Source organism: Leopardus geoffroyi, chromosome B2 (assembly GCF_018350155.1).
Source record: "Leopardus geoffroyi isolate Oge1 chromosome B2, O.geoffroyi_Oge1_pat1.0, whole genome shotgun sequence".
Taxonomy (NCBI): Eukaryota; Metazoa; Chordata; class Mammalia; order Carnivora; family Felidae; genus Leopardus; species Leopardus geoffroyi.
The window spans coordinates 33,424,138-33,450,232 of NC_059332.1; the positions used below are offsets into that span (position 1 = coordinate 33,424,138).

The window sequence follows — 26,095 nt, forward strand, 5'->3', positions numbered from 1 at the left end:
GCAGGTTCCTCCATGCAGCTGCGGGGAGCACTGCAGGCAGAGTCCCGGGAGCAGGGTCAGGGAATAGCAGGCTGGAGGGAGTTCTGCCGGACAGGTGTGCGGAGGAGGAAGAAGAGGACTCTGAAGTTTGCTGTCAGCACACAAAGTGTCACCGGATGGGTGTGTGTCTGCCAAGGGGATGTGTGCACTGTGGCAGACCCACACAGCAGGGTCCTGCCTCAGCCCCCAACAGCTCTCCTTTCTGGAGTAGTTCCTGCGCCCCGCTCCTGGCCCCTAATTCCCCTTCCTTTCCTCCCTCCCAGCCCCAGCCCAAGACCCCAAGCCACTCCAGGTTCGGGTCGAGCTGGGAACCTGCAAGCAGGTGGCTCCAGGGACTCTGCTGGGGCAGGTCAAGAAGGCTGGAGAAAAAACCAGTTCAGCAGAGCTGAGCTGACTTCTGGCCAGGGTCCCAGGCGGCCCCCTCCCTGGGAGGAGGCAGACGGCCGAGGCACAGGCCTGGGGCAGGGCCCCCTCCTCCTGCCAGTCCAGTCCCAACTGACAGATGCCAAGGTGGTGTTTGCTCACTGGCAGAAGTAAACTTTCTTCTGGAGACAATAAAATTGCTGAGGGCAGAAGGCAGCAGAATAGGGCAGCATTTAACCCCCAGTGGCCTGGGCAGCACTGACAGGCTCCCAGTCCTGTCTCCTGGAAGCCTGTCATCAGAATCTACGGGTTATGGAGGCCAAAGGTGCCGACCAGCCACAAAGCAGGAGACACGGAGGGGCAGAGAGCGCACTGTCCTTGTGGGTCCAGCTCCTGGTTCTGCCGCTGGCTGGCTGTGTGGCTCCGAGTAAGTTGCTTAACTGCTCTGAGCCTTAGTTTCATGGTCCGCAGAATAGGGGAGTCACGCCTACCTCACAGTTTTGTTGGGAGGGTTCATGACAAAAAAGCAGTAGAAATACCTAGCACGCAGTCGGCCCTTAGGTCACTGTTGAGCAAATGTGAGGAAGCTGAGACAGTTGATGCCCCCAGGAGAGTGGGTGGTAGGTCCCCCTCTCCCCCACCCAGCACACATACAGACCTTCTGAGCCCTACCTATCCCCATCCCGTGGGGTGTTCGGCAGAGGGCATGGCAGAGGTCCGGGACCCTCCAAGAGAGACACCACAAACAAGTGAACCTCTCTTCCACCCGTTTGCTGTCAAGCCAGGGTCTCATAGTGGGGGCTGAAGTGCCCACTCTCTCCTCACCCCTGCTGCCCCATCCCAGAGCCATTCTGGTTGGCCAAGCAGAGACCAGGGCTCAGGGGCCCCTCGCAAGAGGGTTAGCACCCTGGCCACTTAAGGCAGAAAGCCCCCGATCTACAGCACAGCAAGAGGCCGTGGAGGACGCCACCATCTCCCCCTGCCTAAGTAGGTAGACCCTCTTCAGCCCCAGCCCTGCTCCTTCCTATGGGCCCCCATGTGGGTGGGAGGAGATGAGGGTGTTTCTAGCCCCTCCCAGGCCTTGAAGGCTCACTGCCTCTCTCCCACGGCCTCTACCAATTAATTACCCTTTTCCGTTTAGACTCCGCTCAATGCCACCTCCCCCAGGAAGCCCCCTGTGACCACCCCAAGGCCACTGTGACAACCACTTTGAGCAGTGGTGGCCTCGGGGCTGTGCCACTCACTCGCTGCACAGACACTGGGGCCACGGTAGTTCTCTAGTATCTTTATTATCCGTTCCCAGGAGCACCCCAGGCTTCCCGACTCGGGGGCACAGACGTCTCCTAGCACCACGCCAAGCATGGTGCAGGATGGGGCAGCAGGGAGCACTGGACTGCTAGTGGCCTTGGCTAAGTCACTGTCATTCTGTCGGCTCTGCTCTGGAAATTCTGGGGTCAGAGGCTGGGGTGGAGGGATGGCCTTCCCCGGGGAGCCATGAACGCTGAGGACAGCCCTGTCTCCTTCCATCTTCCAGGGAACTGGGCATGTGAGCAGTCAGGCCCGAGGAGGAAGCGCTCCACCCTGGGGTCCCCCGGGCCCCGGAGAGCTCATTTATGCCCCTGGAAGCAGAAGGCCGTCCCCTCCAGGACCTTAGACTCCAACGCCAGGAGATTGCAGTCTCCCTCAGCTCAGGGTCCGGCAGAGGCAGGGGTGGGCAGGAGGGAGGTCTGGCGAGGGTGAGTTTCAGGCCTAGGGCCTGGCCTGCAGCCCTCAGATGGGGTGCACGAACTGGTAGACGAGGCGTTGGGAGATGTCTGGCTTCCGGATGATGCCCTTCTTGTAATACTGGCGGATAGAACGGCTCAGCTTGTCGTAGTTCATGGCCGGCCGGTTCTTGCGGATGCCCCACAGCCGGGCCACCTGAGCGGAGTCCTCAATTTTGAAGATGCCTGGGGGAGCAGGTGGGCCCAGAGAGAGCCAGCAGTGCAAGGCGGGGGTGTGCCAGGAGGGAGAAAGACCAAAACCAGCAGGTCAGTGTCGGCGGTGGGGGGTGAGGGCCAGGCTGGGGGCGTGGGGGGGCATACTATCTACTCCCAAGGTGGCAGTAAGGGTTAAAGAAATTTGTGCCCCAGTAAGTGATAAATGATACTATGGGGTCACAAACCTGCTGAGTGCAGGGTGAGCCTGCGTACTTTAGCGGGTTATTTGGGGCCCCGAGGGCCTGGCCCCTGCCAGCCTCTGCTCCTACTGTGGGGTTTGCACACCCTGCGCAGAAGCCCTGTGGGGCTCTGAGCTGTGCCTACAGCTCATTTGTCAAGGTCATCCCCACTTCCGCCCCCGCCCCCACCACCTTGACCAGCAGCCCCCAAGCCTGAAAGACCTCTTTGCCATCCTCAGCCGAAGCCAACACGGCCCTTTCTGGTAGGATTAATTCAGAGCAGGTGGGGAAAAGAGTGGATTTGGAGACAGGCTGCCTCGGGTTTGAAGCCCGTCTCTGCCATGTTCTACCTCGAGAAGCTGTTTGAGGCCCCTTTATCGTGGGGGTGGAGGGGGTTGTAATGACTACCGTTTGTTGAGTGGCGACAGAAAGTGCTTACAGCGGAGTCTGACAGAAGTGCCCCTTGGGAGGAACTATGACATTGTTAACAATCCCAGTTCTCATTCTAAACCCTCCTGGCAAAACCCAAGCCAGCACACCCCTTCCAGGGAGCCTTCCCAGACCACTTTGCCCTCCCTGATCTCCTCTCCCTAGAAATCTATCATGGAACCGTCTTCCTGAGGACCGGGCTCGCGTTAAGTCTCAAATAGACACGAGGGTTACCGTGCCTTGTGCAGGAACTTCTCTCCACCCCCTCTAGCCCCTATTTGTCCTTCACACTCAGCCCAAGTCACCACTCCCCGGAAGTCCTCCTGCACAAGGCACAGCTGCCCCCACCGCCCTGTCGCAGCCCCGGCACGCTCTGTACCCCAGCTCATTTCACTGCTGGTTCTCCTATAACCTGCAGGTCCCTCGAGGACGGGGTGCAGCTGAATCCGCCCTGCACCAAAGGGACACTTATTCTCCGTAAATGTTGGCTGGGCCGGTGTGGAACCAGAGGATGTACTCAGTGAAGGTTTGTTGGAGGAATGAACCCTGTCCGTTTTACAGAGAAGAAGACTGAGGTCCCAGTACCCATAGCCACTAATGACAGGATGGGGCCTAGAACCCGGGTTTCTTGGCTCTGAGTCTTTTCCAACATACACACACACACACACACACACACACACACGCACACACACGCACACACCATCTAGTCCTGCACTGTCCAGTGAGGTAGCCACTAGCCATATGTGGCCCTTGAATACTTGAAATGTGGCTAGTCCGAATTGAGATGTACTATAAGTGTAAAATACTCACCAGTGTTTGAAGACTTAGTAAAAATGTCTCATTAGTAATTTTTATATTAAGTGTTGAAATTTTAATAATCTGTAATATTAGATTAAATAAAAGCTTATTAAAATTAAATTCACCTGTTAAGGGGCACCTGAGTGACTCAGTTGGTTAAGCATCCGACTCTTGATTTGGGCTCAGGTCACGATCTCACGGTTTCATGAGTTCGAGCCCCACATGGGTTCTGTGCTGACAGCATGGAGCCTGCTTGAGATTCTCTCTCTCTCTCTCTCTCTCTCTCTCTCTCTCTCTGCCCCTCCCCTACTTGCACTCTCTCTCTCTCACAATAAATAAACTTTAAAAGAAAAGTTCACCTGTTACCTTTTTTTTTCTTTAATGTGGCCTCTTGGAAATCTAATACTGCCTATGAGGCCCACGTGGTATTTCTCACCGGACACATCAGTCTCCCTGAGGGAACTATGATGTTGTGTTTTTTTTTTTTAATGTTTATTTATTTTTGAGACAGAGAGAGACAGAGAATGAACGGGGGAGGGGCAGAGAGAGAGGGAGACACAGAATCAGAAGCAGGCTCCAGGCTCTGAGCTGTTGGCACAGAGCCCGACGCAGGGCTCGAACTCGCGGACCGTGAGATCATGACCTGAACCGCACTCAGACGCTTAACTGACTGAGCCACCCAGGCCCCCCAACAATGGGGGGAAGCTATGATGTTTTGAAGGGGAAGACTGTGTCCAGTTCTCCGCAGAGTATTAAGTCCCTAGCATGTCCCCGGCCCCGTGTGGAGCTGGGGGTCCTGTATAGGACAGAGCTTGGTCAGGAGACACAAGCTGCACGCAGATCCTAACGCTCCAGTGACGGCAGCGTGTCCGGCATTCGGGGCAAAAGCGGGGGGCGCCCCCCCCCCCGCAGCCCCCAGCCGTCCCTGTGCCTGGCACCTGGCAGGAGGCCGGCAGGCTCCCGCCAGCGTCAGTGAGGCCCGATCCCCTTGCGGCTCGCGTGGGGAACCTGGCTCACCCTTCTCCTTGTTGAGCCACCGGATGAAGCGGCCGTAGCTGTGGGGCTTGAGCAGCAGCTCCTTGAGGAACTGCCACAGGTGGATGGGCTGCCCGGAGCAGGAGGAGTCCACCTCGCTGTCGGTCCAGCTGTCCTCGCTGGTGGAAGCTGGGCAGCCAGGGAGGGGGGCGGTGAGTGGGGCGCCACCCCTCGACCCTGCACCCCAGAGCCCTGGCCCCTCCCTGCTGGCCCTGGCTCACCGCAGTAGTGGATCGCCCCAGGAGAAGTCCTCTCTTTCATCCAGGCCGCTGCGGAGCAAGGAGAGAAGGTTGAGACCCAGGGCAGACCCAGAGGGCAGAAGAGGGTGTTCGGGTGGGACTGAGGCCAAGCGGCGTGGATGGAGGCAGCCAGCTTCTGCCCCCATCACCACCTGGCTCTCTAGCCAGGCACTTGCCAGCTACTGGGCGGGGGCAGGACACCGGTCTCTACTGGTCATACATATGAGTGGGTCCCATGCCTTTATTGATCCCAGACCCCTAAGGGCAGGGGCCTCGACTCGTGGGGCAAGCACTGCCTCCCCCAAAGCATGCAGCTCCGTGCAGGGCACGCAGTGGGATGCAAGGTGATTTAAACATTAAGGGGTTGGCACGCAGCCATTAGAAATAGGGCAGCTGTAGAGATGCTGTTGGGGAGCCAGGTCCAAGATAAACCAAGAGTGGAACAGTGTGATACTCTGGCACGATCCATGTTACAAAAGGGTGAAAACCACGCGTGTATGTTTGCTCGTTGTGTGCGTAGACTCTCTCCAGCACGTACCCAAGAAACCAGTAACGGTGGTTGCCTCTAGGCAGGGGGACTGGAAGGCAGGGGGTCAGGAGCGAGGGGGGAAATTCCTTTTCACGGCACTATTTCCATTATGGTCTTTTGAGAACTCATGCACACTGATTACCTCATTACTCCTTTAATGGAAGACAACACAGAACAGACAAACACAATTTCAAAAGGACAAAGGAGGGGCGGCTGGGTGGCGCCGTCAGTTGAGCGTCCGACTTCAGCCAGGTCGCGATCTCGCGGTCCATGAGTTCGAGCCCCGCGTCGGGCTCTGGGCTGATGGCTCAGAGCCTGGAGCCTGTTTCCGATTCTGTGTCTCCCTCTCTCTCTGCCCCTCCCCCGTTCATGCTCTGTCTCTCTCTGTCCCAAAAATAAATAAACGTTGAAAAAAAAAAGATTCAAAAGGACAAAGGAGGACTTCGTGGTCCCCACGGTCCCCATCAGCTATGCCGTCCGCGCTCTCACAGTCCAACTCCTACCTTTTAACTTCCCACACGCTCTGGCCCTAAGTGCTGTGGGTTTGCCCAGGGCTGGGAGTGGGTCAGGGCTGGTGAGTCGGCCCAGGATCTGGGGAGGCAGCAGCAAGTGGGGCTGAGATTTAGAACAGAGTCCGGACTGGGACCGACCAGCTGCTTCCCCAGCAGACAGCGACCCTGGCGGGAGTCCCAGCCTAGCGCCCCCCTCAGGGTCCCTGGCTCGGAGCTCGGGAGGCACCTCTCTCACCCATGCCGCGTCCCACCTGATTTCCAGATGTCCAGGTGGGCGTGCAGCACGTCCCCACCCAGAGGTGAGCGCTGGCGGAACTGCTCCTCCGACATGGCGCACAGCTCCTTGCCCCCCAGCTCCTGGAAGGCCTTGCCCACGGGGGGCAGCCGGTACTGGTGCTCTGTCCACAGGAGCCACTTCTGCACGTTGCCAGGGCTCCAGTCCACGGGGTCTGGACAAGAGACACTCCCTCAGTTCCACGGGCTGAGGCCACCGCCCCAAATGTGGCCGGCTCTGCTCTGGTGGGGCGCCCGTGGGAACTGGAAGCTTGTGGCCCGGATTGTGTGCTCCTGGGGTGAGAACAGGCCAGGCCAGAGAGAGCCTTGAGGGGCCCTGTGGAGGGGGCACCCAAGAAGAGAGGGGACTGAGGCAGAGGAGCCGGGGTCCTAAAAACAAACTTGGCTCAGGGCAGGGTAGCCTGGGGCCTCTGCACCCCCCACCTCACCCAGACCTCGGGTCCCCCCGACCCCTCCAGTCCCTTCAGAAGGCCTTTCAGGAAGCCCCCTCCCCGGAGGGGGGCGGTGACATTAAACCAGAGACACCTGAGCTTCTCTCTCAGCTGCCTCTTGCCTTCCCCAAACCCTTCAAGGAACCAGGAAAAAAACCCAACCAGGAATTAGTCCTGCAACCTGAATCCTAATCTCCACCGTATTTTACAGATGAGGAAACTGAGGCACAGAGAGTTGTAGCCTCTCGTCCAACAGCTAACAAAGGGCCGGGTACGTACTAGCTGCTCAGTGCACGAGCACTGAGCGAATAAATGGCAGGGCACCGGGCAGTCATGATGCGGCTCTCCAGGCCGCAGAGGCTAGGAAGAGAGTCACTGGCTAGGTTCCCCTGGGGAGCTGCTCTGGGGTGAGGCTGGCGGGGCCTGTGGGTGGAGGCTGGGCTGGTGGCACAGTCACAATGGGGCCTCCAAGTGAACACTGTGGCCTAAGCTGGTGCCCTAGATGGATGACCTGCAGGCTGGGCTGCCCCCACTTCACAAACCCATTTTCCTTCCCAGGGTCAAAGCAATTTGTTTCTGTCTCCATTGTTCAGAGGGTAGGCCCCTCCCCAGCCCGGTGTGGGAGAGGAGGCAGAACGGGGAAACCTCCAGGGGCAGGACGGGCATGGGGCACCTGCAGGGATGGTTGGGGGCGGGGGCCGGGCCTGGATGACTCTGAGGAGGAGGGGCTGGGCCTGAGGGACGCCTGAAGACTTTTTGTGTGACAGCAGCACGAGAGTGGGATGCTCAAACGCCGGGATCCGGGGACCCAGGAGATGGGTCAGGCCTGCCCAAAGCTGGAGAGACGATGTGGGAACAGGAGGCTGGAGACCCCGCAGCCCCTCAACTCACAGCATCAGCCCCACAACCACACCTTCCAGGCACACACATGTGCCTGGACTCCTAATGCCCCCTCCTCATCAGAGCCCTCATCACCACCGGACCAGTGACACACATTTATCTAGTTATCTACGATCCGTTTCCCTCACTGTAATGTCTGCTCAGTGGATAAAGGGGCTTTTGTGTTGTGTTCCCCACTCTATTCCCCAGTGCTAGAACACAGCCTGCCATATTCAGAAGTTACTGTTTATTGAACATCTATTATGTGCGAGGCGCCATCCTAGAAACTGGGGATATAGCAGGGAACCAGACAAATGAAAATCCCTGCCCTCGGGGTGTGTACATTCCAGTGGGGGAGACAGAGAGCAAATAAAATGGATAAATAAAATATGCAGGGCATCGGACCGTCCATGCGACGAGAGAAATAAAGCAGGTAGGAGGAGTAAGAGTTGGCAGTGGGGGCAGGGAAAGCCTCATCAAGACAGTGCCATTTGAGTCAAGATCTGAAGGAGGCACGGGGTGAGGCGAGGAACTCTTTGGGGGAAGAACGTTTTGGATTGAGAGACCAGGAGATGCAAAGGTCCTGAGGGTGAGGGTCGTGGGCACAGCAAAAAACAGGTGTGGCTGGAGCAGAGTAAATGAGGCGAGCGTGGAGATGCCTCTGGAGGGGGGGGGGTAGAGGGTCAGATGGTGTAGAGCTTGATTGCATTGCCTCCAGCAGTTGGGGCAGAGAGGGTAGGAACCTTCCCAGGCTCATAGCTGCTGTGTGCCGTGGGCTGACTGTACGTGCAGAATCCCCAGCATGCCTGGTGTTGCTGAGGCCGGGCCAGGGGTGGCCAGAGTGCACCTTGCGCGGCCCCCCACACCCCCAGCGACCTCAGCCCTGCTTGCGGCCCGCCTTACGGAGGGGGACGTGCGGAAAGGCTCACCTGCAGTGATGTTGAGCAGCTTACAGGCTGTCTCAATGTCCTTAAGCACCTCGCCCACCACCATGGACTGCACCTGCTCCAGCGAGTGCTCCTCCAGGGTCAGACTCCCCGGTGCCAAGTCCAGGCTGCCCCCGGGGGCTTGGCTGTCGATGACAGGGCACTGCTCGGGCTCCTCAGGTGGCTCCTCCCGAGAGCTGGCCCCGGGGCCCTTGGTGGCCCAGTTGCCATCCTCAGGGTACAGCATGTCAAAGTAGGAGAGGTAGAAGGCAGACAGGCCCTGGTCAGGCGTGGCAGGCGGGCTGGGGCTCCAGTCCCGTCTCTCGGGCCCCACCGCCCCCGCGGCCGCCTTTTCCACGCCTGTGCGCAACACAGCGTCGGGGGGCAGCAGGAGGCGGCCGGGGGCCACGCTGCTCAGGCCCGGGCTGGCGCTGCCCATGCCGCCGTTGCTTGGGCTGGTGGCTGTGTCTGCAGAAATAAGAGAGGAAGGCCAATCAGGGTCTGGCTGCTTCCCCATCCCCGTGGGGGCCACTAAGCTCGTTATGGGGAGGAGGGGCCCACTGGGCCAGGGAGAGAGTTGGGGCTTCCGGGTCATTGGGCAGTTAGGACAGGGCTGGGCAGATAGGCTCCTGGCTGGGAAAGAAAGTGAGGTGTAAACAGCTTTCCCCAAGAAAGCCAGGTTGGCTGAAAGCAGCAAATCTTTACCCACGTGGTGTGCTTACCACACCCTTCTGAGGTCCTCGACCTCATTCAAGCCTCACAATGGAAGGCATGAGTAGCCCCATTTGGTAGATGAGCACACTGAGGCCTGGACAAGTAAACTTTAGTGTCCGGGCCTCTGGCCCCAGGCCAGCCCATGCCCAGATCCCCCGTCCACTGTCCTGTGGAGGAAGTTCCTTTTGAGAACTAACCCAAATCTCTCTTTCTGGAGCAAAGCTTGTTTTCTTTTATTCTTCTCCTAAAGAGGACGGTGGGGAAGGGAGAAGGTCACCATCACCTTCACCTGGCGGTTAAGGAGCGAGGAGCAGGTGAGGGGAGTGGTGGGGTAGAAGCCACTCACAAGTCAGGGAGGCGGGCCCTCTTCCCCTCCACCACCATTTGGGGGATGTGAACAAATTGACAGTGCTGAGGCAGTCACTGAGTGGCGCCACACTGGCTCAGGACTGGGTTCCTTGTACCTACCCACCTCTTCCTCCCCAAAGGTACTGCCCCCTGCCCCTCCCAGCTCCCAGGGCCCTCTCCTTTCCCCTCGCCCTGGAGGAGTGTGCCCTGAGGAGGCCGTGCCCACCTGCAGGGGAAGAGGAGGGGGAGAGAGGGGAGGAGGAGCATGCTCTGGGGAACGACGGAGGCCCCCAGAAACTCAGACCCCCACTCTTCCTGCCGCCCTGAGGCCCCCCAGGGGGCTACCACTTGGCCTCAAAACAGGAGCTGGAGGCCTCTTTCCACAGCGGTCATGCAGGCCCTGCTTTGCCGAGGGCCCTTTTTCTCTGCACCCCCTATTGGAGTAGGCGGATCGGGTGAGGCAGGGGCCTCAGGAGATGTACAGGTACCAAAACCCCAGGGTTTCTGGGCTATTTCTGTGATTTGTGGGCCCGGGACTCCAGCACGACTCAGGACAGAGGTGGGAGATTATCAACAAGTACACGCTCCTAATGAAAGTCAGCAGGAAGGAAAGGAGCAGACGAACCCGTTAAGGGCAAGTTCACATGGGCCCACGTGTTCCTCACGACGTGGTGCCTGGGCCAGCAGCATCGGCACCACCTGGGAACGTGGCAAAAAATGCAGATTCTCAGGCCAACCGCAGAGCGACCGAGTCAGAAGCCCTGGGAAAGCCTGGCAGTGTGTTTCAGCTTTGGGGTGATTTTTTTTTCTTTTTTTTTTTTTTAATTTTTTTTAACGTTTATTTATTTTTGAGACAGAGAGAGACAGAGCATGAACGGGGGGTCAGAGAGAGGGAGACACAGAATCTGAAAGAGGCTCCAGGCTCTGAGCTGTCAGCACAGAGCCCGACGCAGGGCTCGAACCCACGGACTGCGAGATCATGACCTGAGCCGAAGTCGGCCGCCCAACCGACTGAGCCACCCAGGCGCCCTGCTTTTGGGTGATTCTGACACAAGCTCACGTTTGAGAATTGCCACTTGAAAGGCATCGGGCCAGTGAGAGGGAGAGGCATTAATCAAACGACCGGTAGACTCTACTGCTGACATGTACTGTGCCACACCGGGACAGTGGGGGGCTCCCCGGCCCATCATGGCTCCCCCCGTGGGACTGACCTGGCTGCCCGGTTAGCCTCGGTGTGCAGTGGCATTTACCCCTCCCTGGAGGGGGCGCAGGGAAAGAACCCAGCTGGGAAGACCCTTCTGGCTTCTCTAGGCCTGCAGCTAGCCCATTCCACACCTTCACATATCTCAGAAAACAGCGATCTTTCTCTCTGGAGAGCAGAGTTTGGTGAAGGGGGCCCGAGTGGAATTCCAGCTCCGTCTCGTCCCCTCCCTTGTGCAGTGCCCGACAGTCCCAACTTTAACATGGCAACCCTGCCACTTCCTGTGGTGGAGAGAACGCCAGCAAGAGAGAAGGGTGTTCCCTTTGCTTTCGACTCTCCCTTTCAAGAGCTCCTTTAAGTGACAAGGAAGGAAAGGTCAGGGTGGGGTGGGGCTGCGGGGGGCAGAGGGCAGGCCTGGAATCATTTCAAGGCCTTCTGTGCAAACACACATGTGTGCTGTGGGCCCAACATTATTTACCCAGGCCGTGCCAACAGCCCCCTCTGCTCCCCGGTCCCCACCCTGGCCTATGCCCACGCCCTACCCCCTAGGAGGCCCCACCCCTGGACAGCCCCTCTCAGCCCCCCACCTCGTCGCCCCTTCCTGCCTCCCGCCCCATCCACGTCCCCAGGGCTCCTGTGCCTGCCACGTTAGGATAGTCTCTGCCAGCACCCTGGGCCATGTGCCAGGGAGACAGAAAGCTTTTCCGAGAAGCAGAAGAACTTGCCTCCCTCGTGGCGCTCCTGCTTGCGTGGCTGCAGCCACAGGTGGGGTGGGAGGCAGCTGCTGTTTCGGGGCACGGTGGCATGAGGGGTCAGTGAGGATGAACGGGTGGGGCAGGTGGCAGCATTTGCTGGGCCGGGATGTGATGACACATCCCTGACTCACTGAGCGAGCACCCCTTGCATCTGTCCTTCCTCAGAGAGCGGCAACCGGGCCTTACGCTCATTCCCATTTTGTGGATGGGCAAGTGAAGGCGCAGAGATAAGTGACTTGGATCCAGGTCTTCTGACTCCTGGTCCAGGCGAGTTCCCGCCTCCGCCCCACCCTGCATTTCAGCTCCCCCTCACCTTGCTCCTAAATGCCAGGGAACCTGCTCTCAACCAAGGCTCGGTCCCAGCTCCCAACACCTCCCTGGTGAAAAATAATAATTGTGCGGTGGGAGGAAAGATCTGACTGTCCACAGGTGGGGAGGTGGTGGGGAATGCTCTGACCCCCGCAGCCCAGATCCGGGGGGACCTTGGTTTACTGGTCAGGGAGCTGGGGGTTTTAGTGTCCAGCCTGCAACTCCGGCGTCTGGCTCTGGGGCCAGACTCTGGCTGGAAGAGAGAACTAACTGCTCAGTGAGCACTTCCCCAGGCCCAGAGCATTCACGCCTGTCACTCCTTTACTACCCACAGCCCCAGGGGACGTGGGCTCGGGAGCCCTATTTTATAGATGTGGACAGGGGGGCACAGAGGTCTTAATACAGCTTGCCAGAAGTCCCCAGCTGGACACGCAAAGGCTGTGCTCGTTGTGCCACATTCCCTCTGAGGCTGGCCAGTCCGTTTTCCCAGGGTCCTGCCCACCTCCTGATTGGGCAACTTGATCCTCCAAAGTCCATTCCCACCTCCTGACTGCTCACTCCACGCCACTGTCAAGTTCATCTCCCTTCGATGCTCCTTCATCAGGCACCCCTGTGCTCAAGAACCTCCCATGGCTCCCCATTGCCACCCTCATGCAATCCCAATGGCTGGTGCCCATGTCTCAGCTCACCTCCTACCCAGCCCAGATTATCAGAGTTGGAAGGGACTATATGTTATATGAAAGTTTTGTAGATCACACATGGGGAAGGGATTCATTTGCTGGTCAGTGGCAGGGTCTGGACCAAAACCAGGGATCGATCGACATTTATCCGGGTTCTAATGACAATGGCATTTCTCCCCTGGCCCCAGTGCTGTGGGCAGAACATGGCTATTTTGTGTTGCCATCCCCCTGCCCAAGATGCCACTTCCCTCTCATCACAGTTCAGCCCAAAGCCCCCTCCTCTCCCAGGAAGCCCTCCTCAACAGCTGACTTCCCAGCTCTTCCCACCTGTGCTGTGCAGTTCAACCATGATTATATCCACAGGTGATTGTTCGCCCATGAAGACACATGTGCACTGGGGAAAATGAGGCTCACAGAGTGGCAGGGACGTGCCCATAGTCATGGCAGAGCGAGGACCAAACCTGGGGCCCGCTGACCCTCAGGCTCCTGCTCCATAGGCACAGGGTCCTGGGATAAGCCCCATGTTTGCCAAGCCCGGGCCCCTGTGAAGGCTGGCCCAGCCCTCCCACTGGCCTATGCAGGCTGGGTCCGAGATGCTGCCCGTCTCCTGAGCGATGCCTCCAGCTCCCAAACCTCGAGTTGATCTTTTCTGGATTAAACCACATGTCTGGATTAAGGCTCAGCATGTCCTGGCTCCCTCCTGCCCCAGAGGCTCTGGCTCAGACTCCAAACAAAGAAAATTTGGTAACAGCTGGTGGAGGCCAAGGCCCAGTTCTAGGGCCAGACCAGCGGGACCGTGGGGCTGCGGCCAGAGGGATTAGCCTCCTCAGGGGCCCTTCTCTCAGCACCTCCCACTCCCTCAGGAAGGCAGATCAAGGAGAGAGGGCAGAGGGACCCAGAGTTGGAGATTTATAGCAGCCGTTTCATGCCACTGCCCGGCCTCCCGGGTTCTCACTGCCACCCCGACCTGGCACCGGCAGAAGATCGCCTGATATCTCCAGAGGCCACAGCCTCAGGGAAATGGAGTTACCAAGGAGGTCTTTAGGCAGGCTCTGGGCGCTTATGGGCTTGGAGCCTGTCTCCCACATCCTGCTCAGTTCAGGCTCCCAGATTGCACCCCCGGGGGGATTGCGGGTGGGATAAATGTTCTCGGGCCCCTACCTCCATCGTGAGACCCAGCCTCAGGCTGCCCAGAGCCCAGAACCCTGGCTGCAGATCCCAGCACCAAGACAAGAGCACCAGGGGAGAGTGGGGGGGCGGGGGGCGGGGGTGACAGAACCTGCCACTGAGCTCTGTGTCGGCCTTTCTCCACCAGCTGGGGCAGACCTTCTGGGGCTTCCTCACTGTGGCCCACCGTCCTGGCTGTCAGCCTCTCTCTCCCTCCATGCAAGGGCCTCCTTCAATCTGTCAGGGTCAGGGGACTGTGGGGGTGTGACTAGGGCCTGGCCAGGGGCCATGCAGAGTGGGTAGGGGCCACACGGGCCTGCCCCCCAGTTAGCTGGTCAGCACCTTGGAGAGAAGCTTGGCCTGCCCAGGATGCAGGGAGACTGAGGCCAGTGCCCAACCCTGCCCGCCTCTGGACCCAGCCTCTCCCCGTTACTTTCTCATTCTTCCACCCCTCCTCCTGCCCCCTTACTTCTCCTCAGTCACTCCCGCCCTCCATGGAACCTCAGCTCCCTTTGCCCTTTAAAACTGTGCTTCGAACGAGCTGGACCCAATAAAGGACCCAGCCTCCTCCTTACTGACCACCCTTCCCTGTCCAGAGCGCCACCTCTCTCCACCGGACAGATTTGCCTTCTTACCCAGGAAGGTGTCCCAGGCTGGCTACCTCCAGGCAGCTCTGGCCTTCCTCAAGCACCCCATTGTGGTCATCCCCAGGCACCTGCTGCCCCTGGCGACTCCAAGGACAGAGAGTAGGAAGGTAGGTCCCTCAGGGGTGACTGGGGGAGGACTTGTCTATCTTGGGCTCAGCATGAGAACAGGGGAGGTAGGTTTCTTCTAGGTCTCCTGGCTTTCTCCCACTTCATCAGATCCCAGACCCGGGCAGGCCCCTGGCCTAACTTTTCAGGAGCCCTCTTCTCTGGGAGGTTCAGCTTGAGCCTAGAGGTGTGTGTGGAGACTGGTGGGGGGTGGGGTGCAGCGAGGCTATAGGAATCAGAAGCTGGGTAGGGAGTTGGGACACAGGGCCAGGTGGCAGGAGCAAATAGGTTCAAGGGAACATCAAGGAGTCTGGTCTAGTCTGCTTTCCCCACAGTTGCCTCGGGCAGCCAGGAGCCCAAAGGCACATTTGTACCAGCTCCGTCTCCCATTTGCTCCCGCTGCACGGGTACCACTGGCGTCCACACATTCAGCCTTCCAGACACTGCTTGTGACCCTGTCCGGGACAAGGTGAAGGCCAGCTAAATAAACTGCTTCCTTGGGTTCGCGCAGCCAGCCCAGGGGGCAGCCACTATTACTCCCACCTGACAGACACGGGTGCCGTGACCCCGACCAGAGAAGTGTCTGTGGTGACTGAGCAGGGACCGGAACTCAAGACGGAGCACTTCCCTCTTTTCACACAGTGCTGTGACTCAGCACCTCCCAGCCTCTAGGGTCCCCCTGCTGCCCACCCCTTTCACCTTTGCTTAGGCCTCCCGCTGACCCAGCCCCTGCAAATGCCCCACAGCAGAGCTCTGAGTGGCGAGGACGCCTGCAGCCTGGAGGTGCAGAAACCCACCTCAGCCTCAAGCTCTCCCCTGTATTTGAGTTTGCTCCAAAGGCAGGGGGTGGGGAGGCGTGGCCTGGGAAGAACTGGAGCCCTCAGCCCCTGGAGATATGAGACCCTGTCCTGCTCTGTTTGCGCTGCGTGTGGGGCCCTGGGCAGCCCCTGGTCTCCTCCGGGCCCCAGTGTCCTTTTCTGTCCTCTGAAGGGATAAGTCACCTCTCAGGGCTTTTCTAGCCCAGACGCTGTCTGGATTCTATGATCCCATGGCCCCCATCTTGCCCCTGAGCCTGACTTGGAAGCAGGATGGTGGAGAAACAGGCGGACTCTAGGGGCTCCCCCGGCAAGTAGAAACGTGATTCAGGGTGGACATTTGGACAGAATAAGGGGTGTGGCTGTGTCTCCTCCCTGCCTCCCTCCCCTGGAGTTGGTTGGTGTCCAGAGCCTCTGAAAAACTCAGCCCAGCCTTCTGCCCAAGCAGGGGCTCTGGCAGGCTGCCTCTGGCCCCACATATGGCGCATCAGACGGACTCCCAACCCCAGCAGCGTCCCCTCTCCACTTCATGCAGGCAGCCAAGACCCCAGCCGGGACAAATCCAGGGCTTAGAGCCAGTGATGCTGGGGTGGTCAGGCCACAGCCCCGATTTCCAGCCATATCAAGTTCAAGTCTTTCCTGACTTTCAGAAACTGCGGCTCACATCTTCATTCAGCCCTTGTTGAGACAGGCCTGGTCTCAGTACCCCATCGAGCTCCTTTGCTCTCCCTTGGCCATGCATATTTCACCTTCGCTCAAGCAGTGCCGACTGGGCTGCCCTGCCTCCCTCTGGCAGAGTCTCCCCAGGACCCCACAGATCGCCACTCTTCCCTGCGCTCCTCCAGCACCTCGGCCCCATACCACCCCTCCCAGCACCTGCTCCGGGATGCAGGCTTCAATGTTTCATGGGCATCTTGTTCCCCGAGCTACTGGCCTAGCTGGGCAGCCGGGTCCCTGAGGGTGTGAGAACACGTGGCTTCGCCCGGCTCCTGCCTGTGGCACTTTGGCCCGTCCTCTCGGCCTCTGCCTCCTCATCGGTGACACAGGGACTCAAAGGCACCTGCGTCTCTGGGGTTTGGCCAGGCTTTGCGATCTCCCAGAGGCGGGTGTGCACATTTGTTACCGCCCCCCCCCCCCCATCTCTAGCCTCACGTGTCTCGGCGGCCTCCCCCAGGCCAGGCACAGCACTCCATAAACCAGGGTTGGTGAATCTATAAAGTCTTGACAGGGCTGAGGGAGAAAATGCGCCCTGAGCCCCAATCATAGGGCTGGGGAGCACACCCTGGGGTTTCAGGACAAAGTGAAGGCACTCCAACATTGCACAAAATGACAGAAGTCCAGACTGAACTGTCCTGAGAGGCTAAGAACAGAAATCGCTTCAAAAGAGGTTTAGATAGGCGGGGATGGGTTCCTAGGGAGTTACTGGGGCCCACATCCCCAACTGTGAAGTGTTAGCGGAGACGCATCGCCCTTCTGTCCTAGAGCCCTGTGGAGGGGGGTGTGGGAGTCAGAGGCGGGAAGAACTTGCTGCCCAAGAGCAGAGACACTTAGGTCCCCACCAATGTCACTAGTCCTGGGTGCTGAGACCCTGGCTGGGCAGCCACCCCCAGGCCCCTCTCCTGAATCCCAGAGCTGGAGGGAAAAGGGAGGGCTTCTCAACTCTGGTGGTGCCCAGAGAGGCCTCATTGTCCCTTTCTAAGGTCCTGAATGGGGGCCTGTCTATCTGGTCCCCAGCAGAGTCACACAGGTCCCTGGCAGGGGAGGAGCGGTCAGTCCGTCAGTCTGGAGGGATGAGGAGGCTCACCTTCCTTGGGCCTGGAGGTCCCGCCCCAGCTGCTGAAAGGTAGGAGAGGAGAATCTGGCAGGGGGCACCTCCTGAGCCAGGAGCATGCAAACGAGGCAGGGGAAGGAGCCCAGCATTAAATGTCAGGAAGAGCCCAGGGCAACTCGCCTTGTGCAAAGTTTGCTTTGGGAAGAGTTGTTCTACCTGACAGGCTGCTCCCTTGGCTAGGGGAGCAGGGCGGGGTGAAGAATGGGATGGGGGCGGGGAAGGGGCAAGGGGAGGGTCCCAGACCAGCATGGAGCCTCACCTCCCTGCTCTCTAGCTCTGGGACTGGGATAAGTGACTTGGCTTCCTCGGAGATTCAGTGATCCTGTCTGTTAAATGGGCTGTCAAGAGCATGCCTTAAGGCTTATGAAGATTGAGGGAAGGTGGATGGAAATTTCTTGCGAATTGAGATGGGTGGAACATTCAGGAAGGTGGCACCAAATTGAGATGGGTGGAACATTCAGGAAGGTGGCACCGGGGAGCAGGTGAGGGGACGGGGCTGGAGAAGAGGGGAGGGAAAGGTGATGGGGTGAGGAATGAGGGGAACAGAGGAAGAAGCAGGTGGTGATGGTGGGTGGAGGCTGGGGAAGAGTTGAGGTTGGTGTCGAGGGAGGCCTGGGCCTTACCTGAGGTCATCCTGCTCTCTAGTCCAGCCCGGGGCAGCTGCTGGCCTCACTCACCCCTCCCTGGCCTCTAGGAGGAGCCAGAGCTAGAGCCACCCACCTCTGCTGACCCGAGCCTGGGGCACAAGCCTGGGAAAGCACACATCTTAGAAAGCTGGCAAATCCAGCCAGTCTGCCTCCACCAACTCCTATATAGCCTGCAAAACCCAGCTCCAGATTGTCCCTTCCACGAAGCCTCCTTTAACAGAGGAGGCCACCTTGGCTAACCTCATTACACAGACAAGGAGCTACAAGGGCAGGGAGGAAAAGTGACTTGCCCGAGGTCACACAGGGGGCCTGAACCCACCCTTTCCTGCCCTCCACCCAAAGCATCTTTGTCCCCAGGTCGGTCTGAACTGACTTCCCCAGGTTACACTCAAGCCGCACCAAGCTGTTTAAGCACAAAATGGGGCCCTAATTGTTTCAAGGGTATTAACTTTGTATCTGCAATGACCTCAGTGGTAGAAAGTGGGTTCTCCTCTTTTTTCTACTTATTTCTGATCAACGGAACACCTGCTGAGTGTCCGCCCTCTTCCCTCAGGCTTGGTGGACAGAGAAGCTCCATGCAATTCAGAGGGTCCTTGGGAAAATCAAATGGCGTCGCATTTTACCGTGGGTGTTTTATAATTGCTAACTCACAAGAAACGAGTCCAGTAGAGACAGAGTTTTCGGCTCTAGGTGTCCTCATAGTGCCTTTTTCATTTCTCACAGGGGAGGGTGGCTCCCCACCCTGAGAGAGCATCTCCTCCGCACCTCAACCTCCCCAAGAGCCCTGAGGATGCTCCCTCTCCCCAAATTTCTGTGAGTTTGGGGGGCGGGGTGAAACTTCAAGCTGGGAGTCTTTGGCTCTAGCCCCACCCCTAGCTGGGCTGGGTCGTGTCGCTGGGGGGCAGGGGGGGCCCTGTGTGCTGGGGAGTCTCCTGCCCATCCCAACCGCCACCTCGCCACCTCGGGCCTGGGGAAGCCCGATGCCTGTTTGTTTTGTTACTCGCCGAGCAGCTGGTGCTGGGGAGATGCGGCCTTACTGGGGGTTGCCGTGAAGCAGGAAATGAGGCTGAGTCCTAGACTTGACTAAGGAGAAGGAGAAAGGCCTTTACTGTTATATAGGGAACGGGCCACTGGAGGCCTGTGGCCTGGGTATGGGCTGCTGGGTGGGTGAGGGGATCCGGGGCTGGCTCCGTGGGACTGCCCACTCCCAACATGCACACACACACACACACACACACACGCACATGCACACACGCGCACACCTGGTCCAGCCTCCAGGGGAGTCCCCAGCCATCCAGACCCTCTGGCTTTCTACCTTGTCCTCTCCACCATCACTTCCCTCTCTCCCCACAGCAGACATCTGGCAAACCTTAGACATGAGCGTCCCCAAGGACGTCCCTTTTTTCTCCTAGCGTGCCCAGACCGGGGCCCGCAGGCCCAGAACGCCCAGACCGGCGTTCTGCCTCCCTGGGTACTCGAGCCCTGTTAGTTCGCTCCGCAGCTCCCCAGCCCACCTGGGTCCTGGCCCACCACCGCCCAAACCCCGGGCTCTGGGCCTGTCCCTCCTGCTCTGACCCAGAGCCCGGCCCTGAGCCTCCAGGCTTCGGCCAGCCCCTGCCCACCGCGGCCTGTCCCCAGGTGGACCCTTCTCTTGGCAGAGCAGCTGTGGCTGGCAGCGGCAGAAAGGTCGTCTGTGTTTTGCCAGCCAAGCAGAACTGGCCATGTCTCGGGGACCGAGGCTCTGCACCTGCAAGGCTGCCTCCCTTCAGGCTGTACGGGCTGGGCTCCAGGTGGGGTCCAGACAGGGGCCATCCTGGTCCTCACCAGGCCAAGGGCTCACCCGGGCTCTGGGGTCAGCCCGGGGCAGGGGGCGCAGATGGGCAGCATAAGGAGGATCAGGGGATTCTGAGGGTGAAGGACCCAGATCACAGGCCAGCAATGCCTGGGAGATCAGTTCTGGACCCGGGGACCATGCCTCCAACTCCTGCCCTCTGTCACCCGCTCCGCATGGCTGGGAGGGGGAAGCCCCCATGGCAAAGCACTCTGCCTTCCCACCAGACTTACCCGTCGTCTGCCTGGTGCCCAGGGAGCCGTCCACCGTGGAGCCAACCTTGAGGGCCAGGAGGAGGCGTGGGCAGCGCGGGCCACCGCTGGGTCTCAGCCAGGCATCTGGGGGGGCAGTGGGACCAGAGGCCAGAAGGGCTGGGGGCAGAGGTGATACTCGGGTGGGCCGCTGGGGGCCTGGCCACCCTCGAGGGGTGGCCCTCTGAGATCTCAGGGCTGTGTGCCCTGTAAGGGAGCCCTTCGCTCCCAGCCTGGGGCCACCTGCCCGCACGGTGGCAAGACCTAGCCTGAGGGGCTTACATGGAGGCCGTGGTGGGCTGGGGTTCCAGATCTGCAGGGCAGTGTGGACACGGGCAGAGTGCAGGAATGTGCTGGGAGGAAGGCAAGCAGCCGTGAGATGAAGAGTTGGCCAGGCCTGATTTCCCATTATAAGTAATCCTTCCTTATTTACCTGAACAAATATGCTCCCTGCTTACCTCAGACCACAGGCGGACTCCTGGTTAACCCTTGCAGGCCTCCCTCTCCTTGATGGGGGATCCATATTCTGGCAGCTAGAAAACCTGCTCATTCATTCATTCGTTCACTCACTTATGCATTCACTTACTCACTCATGTTCATTAGTTGATGCGTAGCTACTGAGCTTATAGTATGTGTAAGATACAAGGAATACATCTAGAGCAATGTGGGACAGGACACTAAGAGGCAGCAGCCAAGATTGGGGAACAGACAAGCAAGCTCAGTGGAAATTCAGAGCCACCCATGCCCCCAGTGGAGGGCCGTGGAAGCACCCAGCAAGGCAAGTCAGAGAGGGCTTCCTGGAGGAGGTGCTGTCTGGCTCTCCAGGCTGGGGATGGAAGGAACTTCAGAGAACCCCGTGAAAAAGGACCTGAGGCTGTGGGCCCTCTCACCATATGTGGGACCCATGCTCTCTGTGCCCCACGGGGCCTGTGCAGGCCCATCATGCAGTGGTGTTCAGGGATGATCGGGAGCTCACTTTCCCAGCCCAGAGTGGGGGCCGGCCAGCAGCAGCTTGCTCTCTGACAGTCCCTGTAGGATGGCGACGATGAGGTGCCCATGCCTGGCTCTTCCACCTGCATGAGTCCCAGGAGGACCGCAAGGTTGAGCTCAAAGGTCTCGCCCCATTATGCCAGATGGCTTGAAGGATGTCGCCGGAGGGCAGGGGGCTGGCACTTCCTTTCTCTGGATCACCTTGGAAGGGCACCAAGCACAGCTACCCCCATTCTGTCAGATGAGGGCACTTTAGACAACGTTCATCGTTGTTTTCTAATCTCAAGAGGGCCTGTGTGACTGCCCACAGTGAGAGTATTCTAGGGCTTCTAGGAAACCCCAGGGCCTGAACTCACCTTAACCGATGCCCAAATTCTCCAACATAACATGGTTGGACTTTTCACCCCGGAGAGCCCTGCACCTGGCTGTTATCACCACTGGCACCTTGGTAAGGATGAGTTTCTACAGTGATTCGCCAGCAAAGTGGAAATCGGACGGGATGGAGGTCGGGGGAGAGAATACGAGGTCCTAAAATGGCCACAGTCGACCATCCCAGCCCCCAGGGGTCGATACGTCCCGGCAGGTCCTCCTCTAGAAAGCCTTTCCGTAGCCCACGCCCCTGCCTGGCAGGCAGCCTTCCCCTCCAGTCTCACACAATCCATGCTTATGTCAGCGCTCTGACACACCCAGAACAGCGGCCGCTGCTCAGTGAGCACCTGCTATGTGACAGGCACTGTTCCACACTCGCAAGATAAGCTATTCCCCATATTATAAGCACTATAACAGGGTAAGTACAAGGAGCACCCAACAAATGCTTATTCGGTGGATGGGGTGTCAGAGAGAGTCACTCCCCCCCCCCCAACCCCCACCCCCGTGTCTGCTCTCCCTATTTCCTTAGTAAACAAGCCTCTAATTTTTGGCTGGGAACTTGGCTACCTGGAATTAAGACTATCCAGACTCTGTGACCAAGTGGAAGTGTTATGTGTCAATTTCTAAGAATATTTCTTTCTTTTTTTAAAAAATGGCAATTTCTTTTTTTTGAAGGTTTATTTATTTATTTTGAGAGAGTGCATGAGCAGGGGAGGGGCAGAGAGAGGGGGAGAGAGAGAATCCCAAGCAGGCTCTGTGTTGTCAGCACAGAGCCTGATGCAGGGCATGATCCCACCAACTGTGAGATGACAATCTGGGCTAAAATCAAGAGTCAGATGCTTAACTGACTGAGCCACCCAGGCGGCCCTAAAGATATTTCTTAAAGGTAAACTGGCATGTACCAATTGCCCCCTTCTTCTTTATGCTTCCTTCATCCTGCTTCCTGGATTGCAACTGTGATGGCTGGAATTCTGATTGCCATCTTGGACCATGAGGTCAAGATGCTGGATCAGTGAGCTGGAAGGAGCCAGGTCTCCGAGGACTGCACAAAACCTCCATACTGGCTCTAGACTGCCTGTCTCAGGAATGTGATGAGAGAAACAGATCTTCTGCTTTCGCTAAGTGTTGTCTTTAATGCTCAAAGTCTGATCCTAGCTGAGGCAGACCAGAAGATAGACAGGCAGATGGAGACAGAGCACTCTTGCAGCCAGAGTTTTTTATGTACACAAAAAACCTTGGCCTTGGGAATGTTGCCCTCTGAATGCTGGGAATCGCCTTGTCCTTGGTGCCGGGGAGCACTCCATAGATCTCTCCAGGGATGGGTGGGCGTGAATGGACAGACCGGGTTAAGCCGTGCTGAGTGTGGACAGTGGTTCTATCTGCCCAAGCCTAGAGTGGGTGCTTCTGGAAGCTGGGAAGCTCCAAGAGGGAGCAAGGCGAGGACTTGCCATCCGCTCAGCTGGGCTCACATGGGCTGAGAGCTGTTTGGAGTGACATCAGTGGTGGGCTCAAGGCAGGTGTGGTACCCACCCAGGACACTCTGTTGCGTTCCAGGGGAAGGGAGGGCCGATTAGAAACTGTCCTTAACCCATGAAGGGACTCTGGGGGACACACCCCACCTCAACACCTCGATCCACCCAGTGTAGTGTTATGGCATCAGCTCAGGGTTTGACCCAAATACACAACCCAGTTCTGTCACCTTCCAGTTCCATGACTTCGGCTGAGTGTCTGAAGCCTGCTGAAAGTCCCCTCTCTCCATTCCCAGGGAACTCTCAGAGCTGCTGGGAGGAGGGGGGCAATGTTGGTGAAAGTGTTCTCAGAGCCCAGACACCCTGTCCCGATGCCTTGCTGGCCACCAACCACGTGCCACCTGTTTGACACGTGCCCTCTAACTCCCCACCACAACCTCTCCAGGTAGATATTACTGTGCCCATTTTGCAGGTGAAGAAATTGAGGCTGGAATGTTTAAAATGGTCTTGCCCAAGGTCATGGCTGGGAAGCAGATTCAAACTCAAAACTGGAGTTTCCTTGATTCCCCTGTGCCTGATAGGACCCTGTTATTACCCTTGTCCCCTCAGGGGAGGGGCAAGTCCCAGGTCTCCAGCATGGGTCACTGGGTCCGCTAGACCTCCTGCCCACAGTCCCCTCCCCACCCCCGCCCAGGCTGGTCTCCTCAACCCTCCCCTGGCCAGCTCCCATCAGGTGAAATGTGCCCTCTCTTTCTCTCCCTCCATCCACCCACTACCCATCTGTTGTGGGCATCCTCCAGACCTGGGGCCGGGCACGTCACCTGCGTTGGCCTGATGTCACTTCACCCTGGGACTCTTCCCTGGCCCACTGAGGTAGCATGTTCTCTCTTGCCTGGGGTTTCTGAGCCCCAGCCCCAGGGAGAGTGGGCTGCACCAGCCCAGGAGAAGAGCCCAGTAACGTCCTTTGTCTGTTGTTCAAACGGATTTGAGTTGACTCTCTTCTACTTGGGATTACCCCCCCATCCTTCAAGCTGCATCTCAAGAGCTGTGTCCTCCAGAAAGCTTTTTCGTGTCCCCTCCAGCCCTTACAGACCCCCCCCCCCCCATTTCCCAGTTCTTTGTGCTCTAATGTCTCCCAGTGGTCCTTTTCTCCCCAAGATGCAAATTCGTCTAGGGCAGGGGACCCTGGGGCTGGGGCAGCACGGGAGCCAGCACACAGGTTATGAGTCCTGGTGCCGGTGGCCTGACCCCCTCCCCAGGGTGCTCCTGCCCGCCACTCACCCATCCAAGAGTGAGAGCGCCAGATGGGGATGGGGCCCATGTACTAGTGGAGTGATAGTGAGGCAGCTCAGGCCCCCTCTGGGCCTCCTTCAGCTCCTCTGTGGAGTGGACAAAATGCTTGCCCTGCTAACCTTGGGGGTAGGGCGCTCCGATGAGTGAATGTCAACTGACAACGGCAGTTGGAGGTACTTTGGAAAGGGCAGGCAGTCTTGGTGTGTCAGTGGGTCAGATTGCGGCCTCCCTAGCTTTCTTTCTGTCCCCCGTTGCTCTGTTTCTCCATGCTCTCACCTGGGTCCTCCTAGGAGCTACAGCCTCAGGGTGATGGAAGGGACAGGGCTGGGCTTCGTGCCAGCCACAGAGAGATGGGGCTGCCCTGCCCAGTGGACACAGGGCCCTGCTCTCTGTCCCAGGCTCCAGCTCTGAGAAGGTGGGAACAGCTCGGGGGACGCCCCGGCTGAGGTGTGAGGAGCCAGGGGCTGGTCACCCAGATGGGACCATAGGGGCAGGATGGGCGGGAAGCCTGGTCTGTGGGACCCCAGACACCATGCAGCCTTCATGGCACAGGAGACCCCGAGACCAGAGAGTCTCGGAGAGTGGGAACAGGCCCAAGGCCACACAACAGGGCTGGGATACGGATCCAGCCCCCAAAGGGTGTTCCTGTGGGGCATGTGCTATCTCCTCTAATCTTTTTTTTTTTTTTATTTTAGACAAAGGATTTATAAATCAGTTTAGGAAGGTGTTTTTTTTTTTTTTTAATGTTTACTTATTTTTGAGAGAGAGAGAGAGAGAGAGAGAGAGAAGGAGCAGGGGAGGGGCAGAGAGAGAGGGAGACACAGAATCGGAAGCAGCTTCCAGGCTCCGAGCCATCAGCCCAGAGCCCGACGCGAGGCTCGAACTCACGGACCGTGAGATCGTGACCTGAACTGAAGTCAGACGCTTAACTGACTGAGCCACCCAGGTGCCCGAATGTTTACTTATTTTTGAGAGAGAGAGAGAGAGAGAGAGAGAGAGAGAGAAGGAGCAGGGAAAGGGCAAAGAGAGAGAGAGAGAGAGAGAGAGAATCCCAAGCAGGCTCTACACTGTTAGTGCAGAGCCCAATGTGGGACTCGAACTCACAAATCATGAGATCATGACCTGAGCTGAAATCAGGAGTCAGACGCTTCACCGGCTGAGCCACCCAGGCGCCCCGTCCTCTAATCGTCATGAGTCCAGCACCTGTGGGGTTCACAGATGAAGAACAGAACCTTCTTAAACTTCCCCAAAGTCGAGGCTAGGAAGTGGCTGAGGCAGGATTCAGGCAGGGTCTGTTGGTGTCTTCCAGGACATGATGCTGCAGCCAAATGGTGGACAAGGAGACCAGGACTAGCCTACGGGTGGCGCTGTGTCTTCAGGGGCCACACACATGCCAGCTGGCATTTCTACCGACCGGAGCACCTAGGGTGCCACTTGGGTCCACGGGTGGCCCTTGGGCGCCCCTGAGCCATGACATGTTGCTCTGTTCAGACCAGCATGCATTTCTCAAGCACCTACTCTATGCCAGGCCCGGGGGCAGGATGGCCAGAAATAGTCACCACAGCCACTTGGTGTGTGTCTGCCTTCAGATGACCCCCAGCACCCCTCCCTCCACAGTCTAGCCATCTGTGGGATTACGGCTTTCACAAACCCCTACTAAACTCAGTCAGCTACAGCGCGTTACCCTCTCCGTTGGAGGAGCTGAAGGCCTTCCCAGCTTGGGACTTGTTCCCCAGACCCTGGCCTTCCTCACTAATGCCATCTCCTGCTTGTTTTTAGACTGACCTCTCAGAAGGAGACCCCAAGCCCCTAAGCGGGGAGCTGAGTAGATAGGCAAGTCTTCTCTGTGTCGAATGTCTAGTTGTATACCACCCCCTTCCCTGCGGTTTTACCCCCCCCCCCCCATCACCGATTTACACCTAGGACACCATCTGAGGAGGCCTCACCCCCGCCCAGGGCCCTAGCATGGCCTCAGGGTCCCCAGGCTTTCCCTGCGAACTAAGCCAGAATGAGCTCTTGCCAGAGGTGGCCTCCAAGCCTG

At 58.3% G+C, this 26,095-nt stretch overlaps 1 protein-coding gene across 1 annotated transcript; it reads right to left on the reverse strand.

Annotated features, from left to right (window-relative positions):
- Positions 1–2,169: 2,169 nt before the first annotated feature.
- Positions 2,170–20,346, reverse strand: SPDEF (SAM pointed domain containing ETS transcription factor). Its single transcript, XM_045497959.1, has 6 exons — positions 19,916–20,346; positions 8,636–9,100; positions 6,354–6,551; positions 5,044–5,091; positions 4,805–4,951; positions 2,170–2,351 (listed from the first exon to the last, which is right to left on the reverse strand). The coding sequence occupies exons 1-6, from the start codon at positions 20,340–20,342 to the stop codon at positions 2,173–2,175; spliced, it is 1,464 nt and encodes a 487-aa protein (XP_045353915.1). The 5' UTR covers positions 20,343–20,346; the 3' UTR covers positions 2,170–2,172.
- Positions 20,347–26,095: the final 5,749 nt, after the last annotated feature.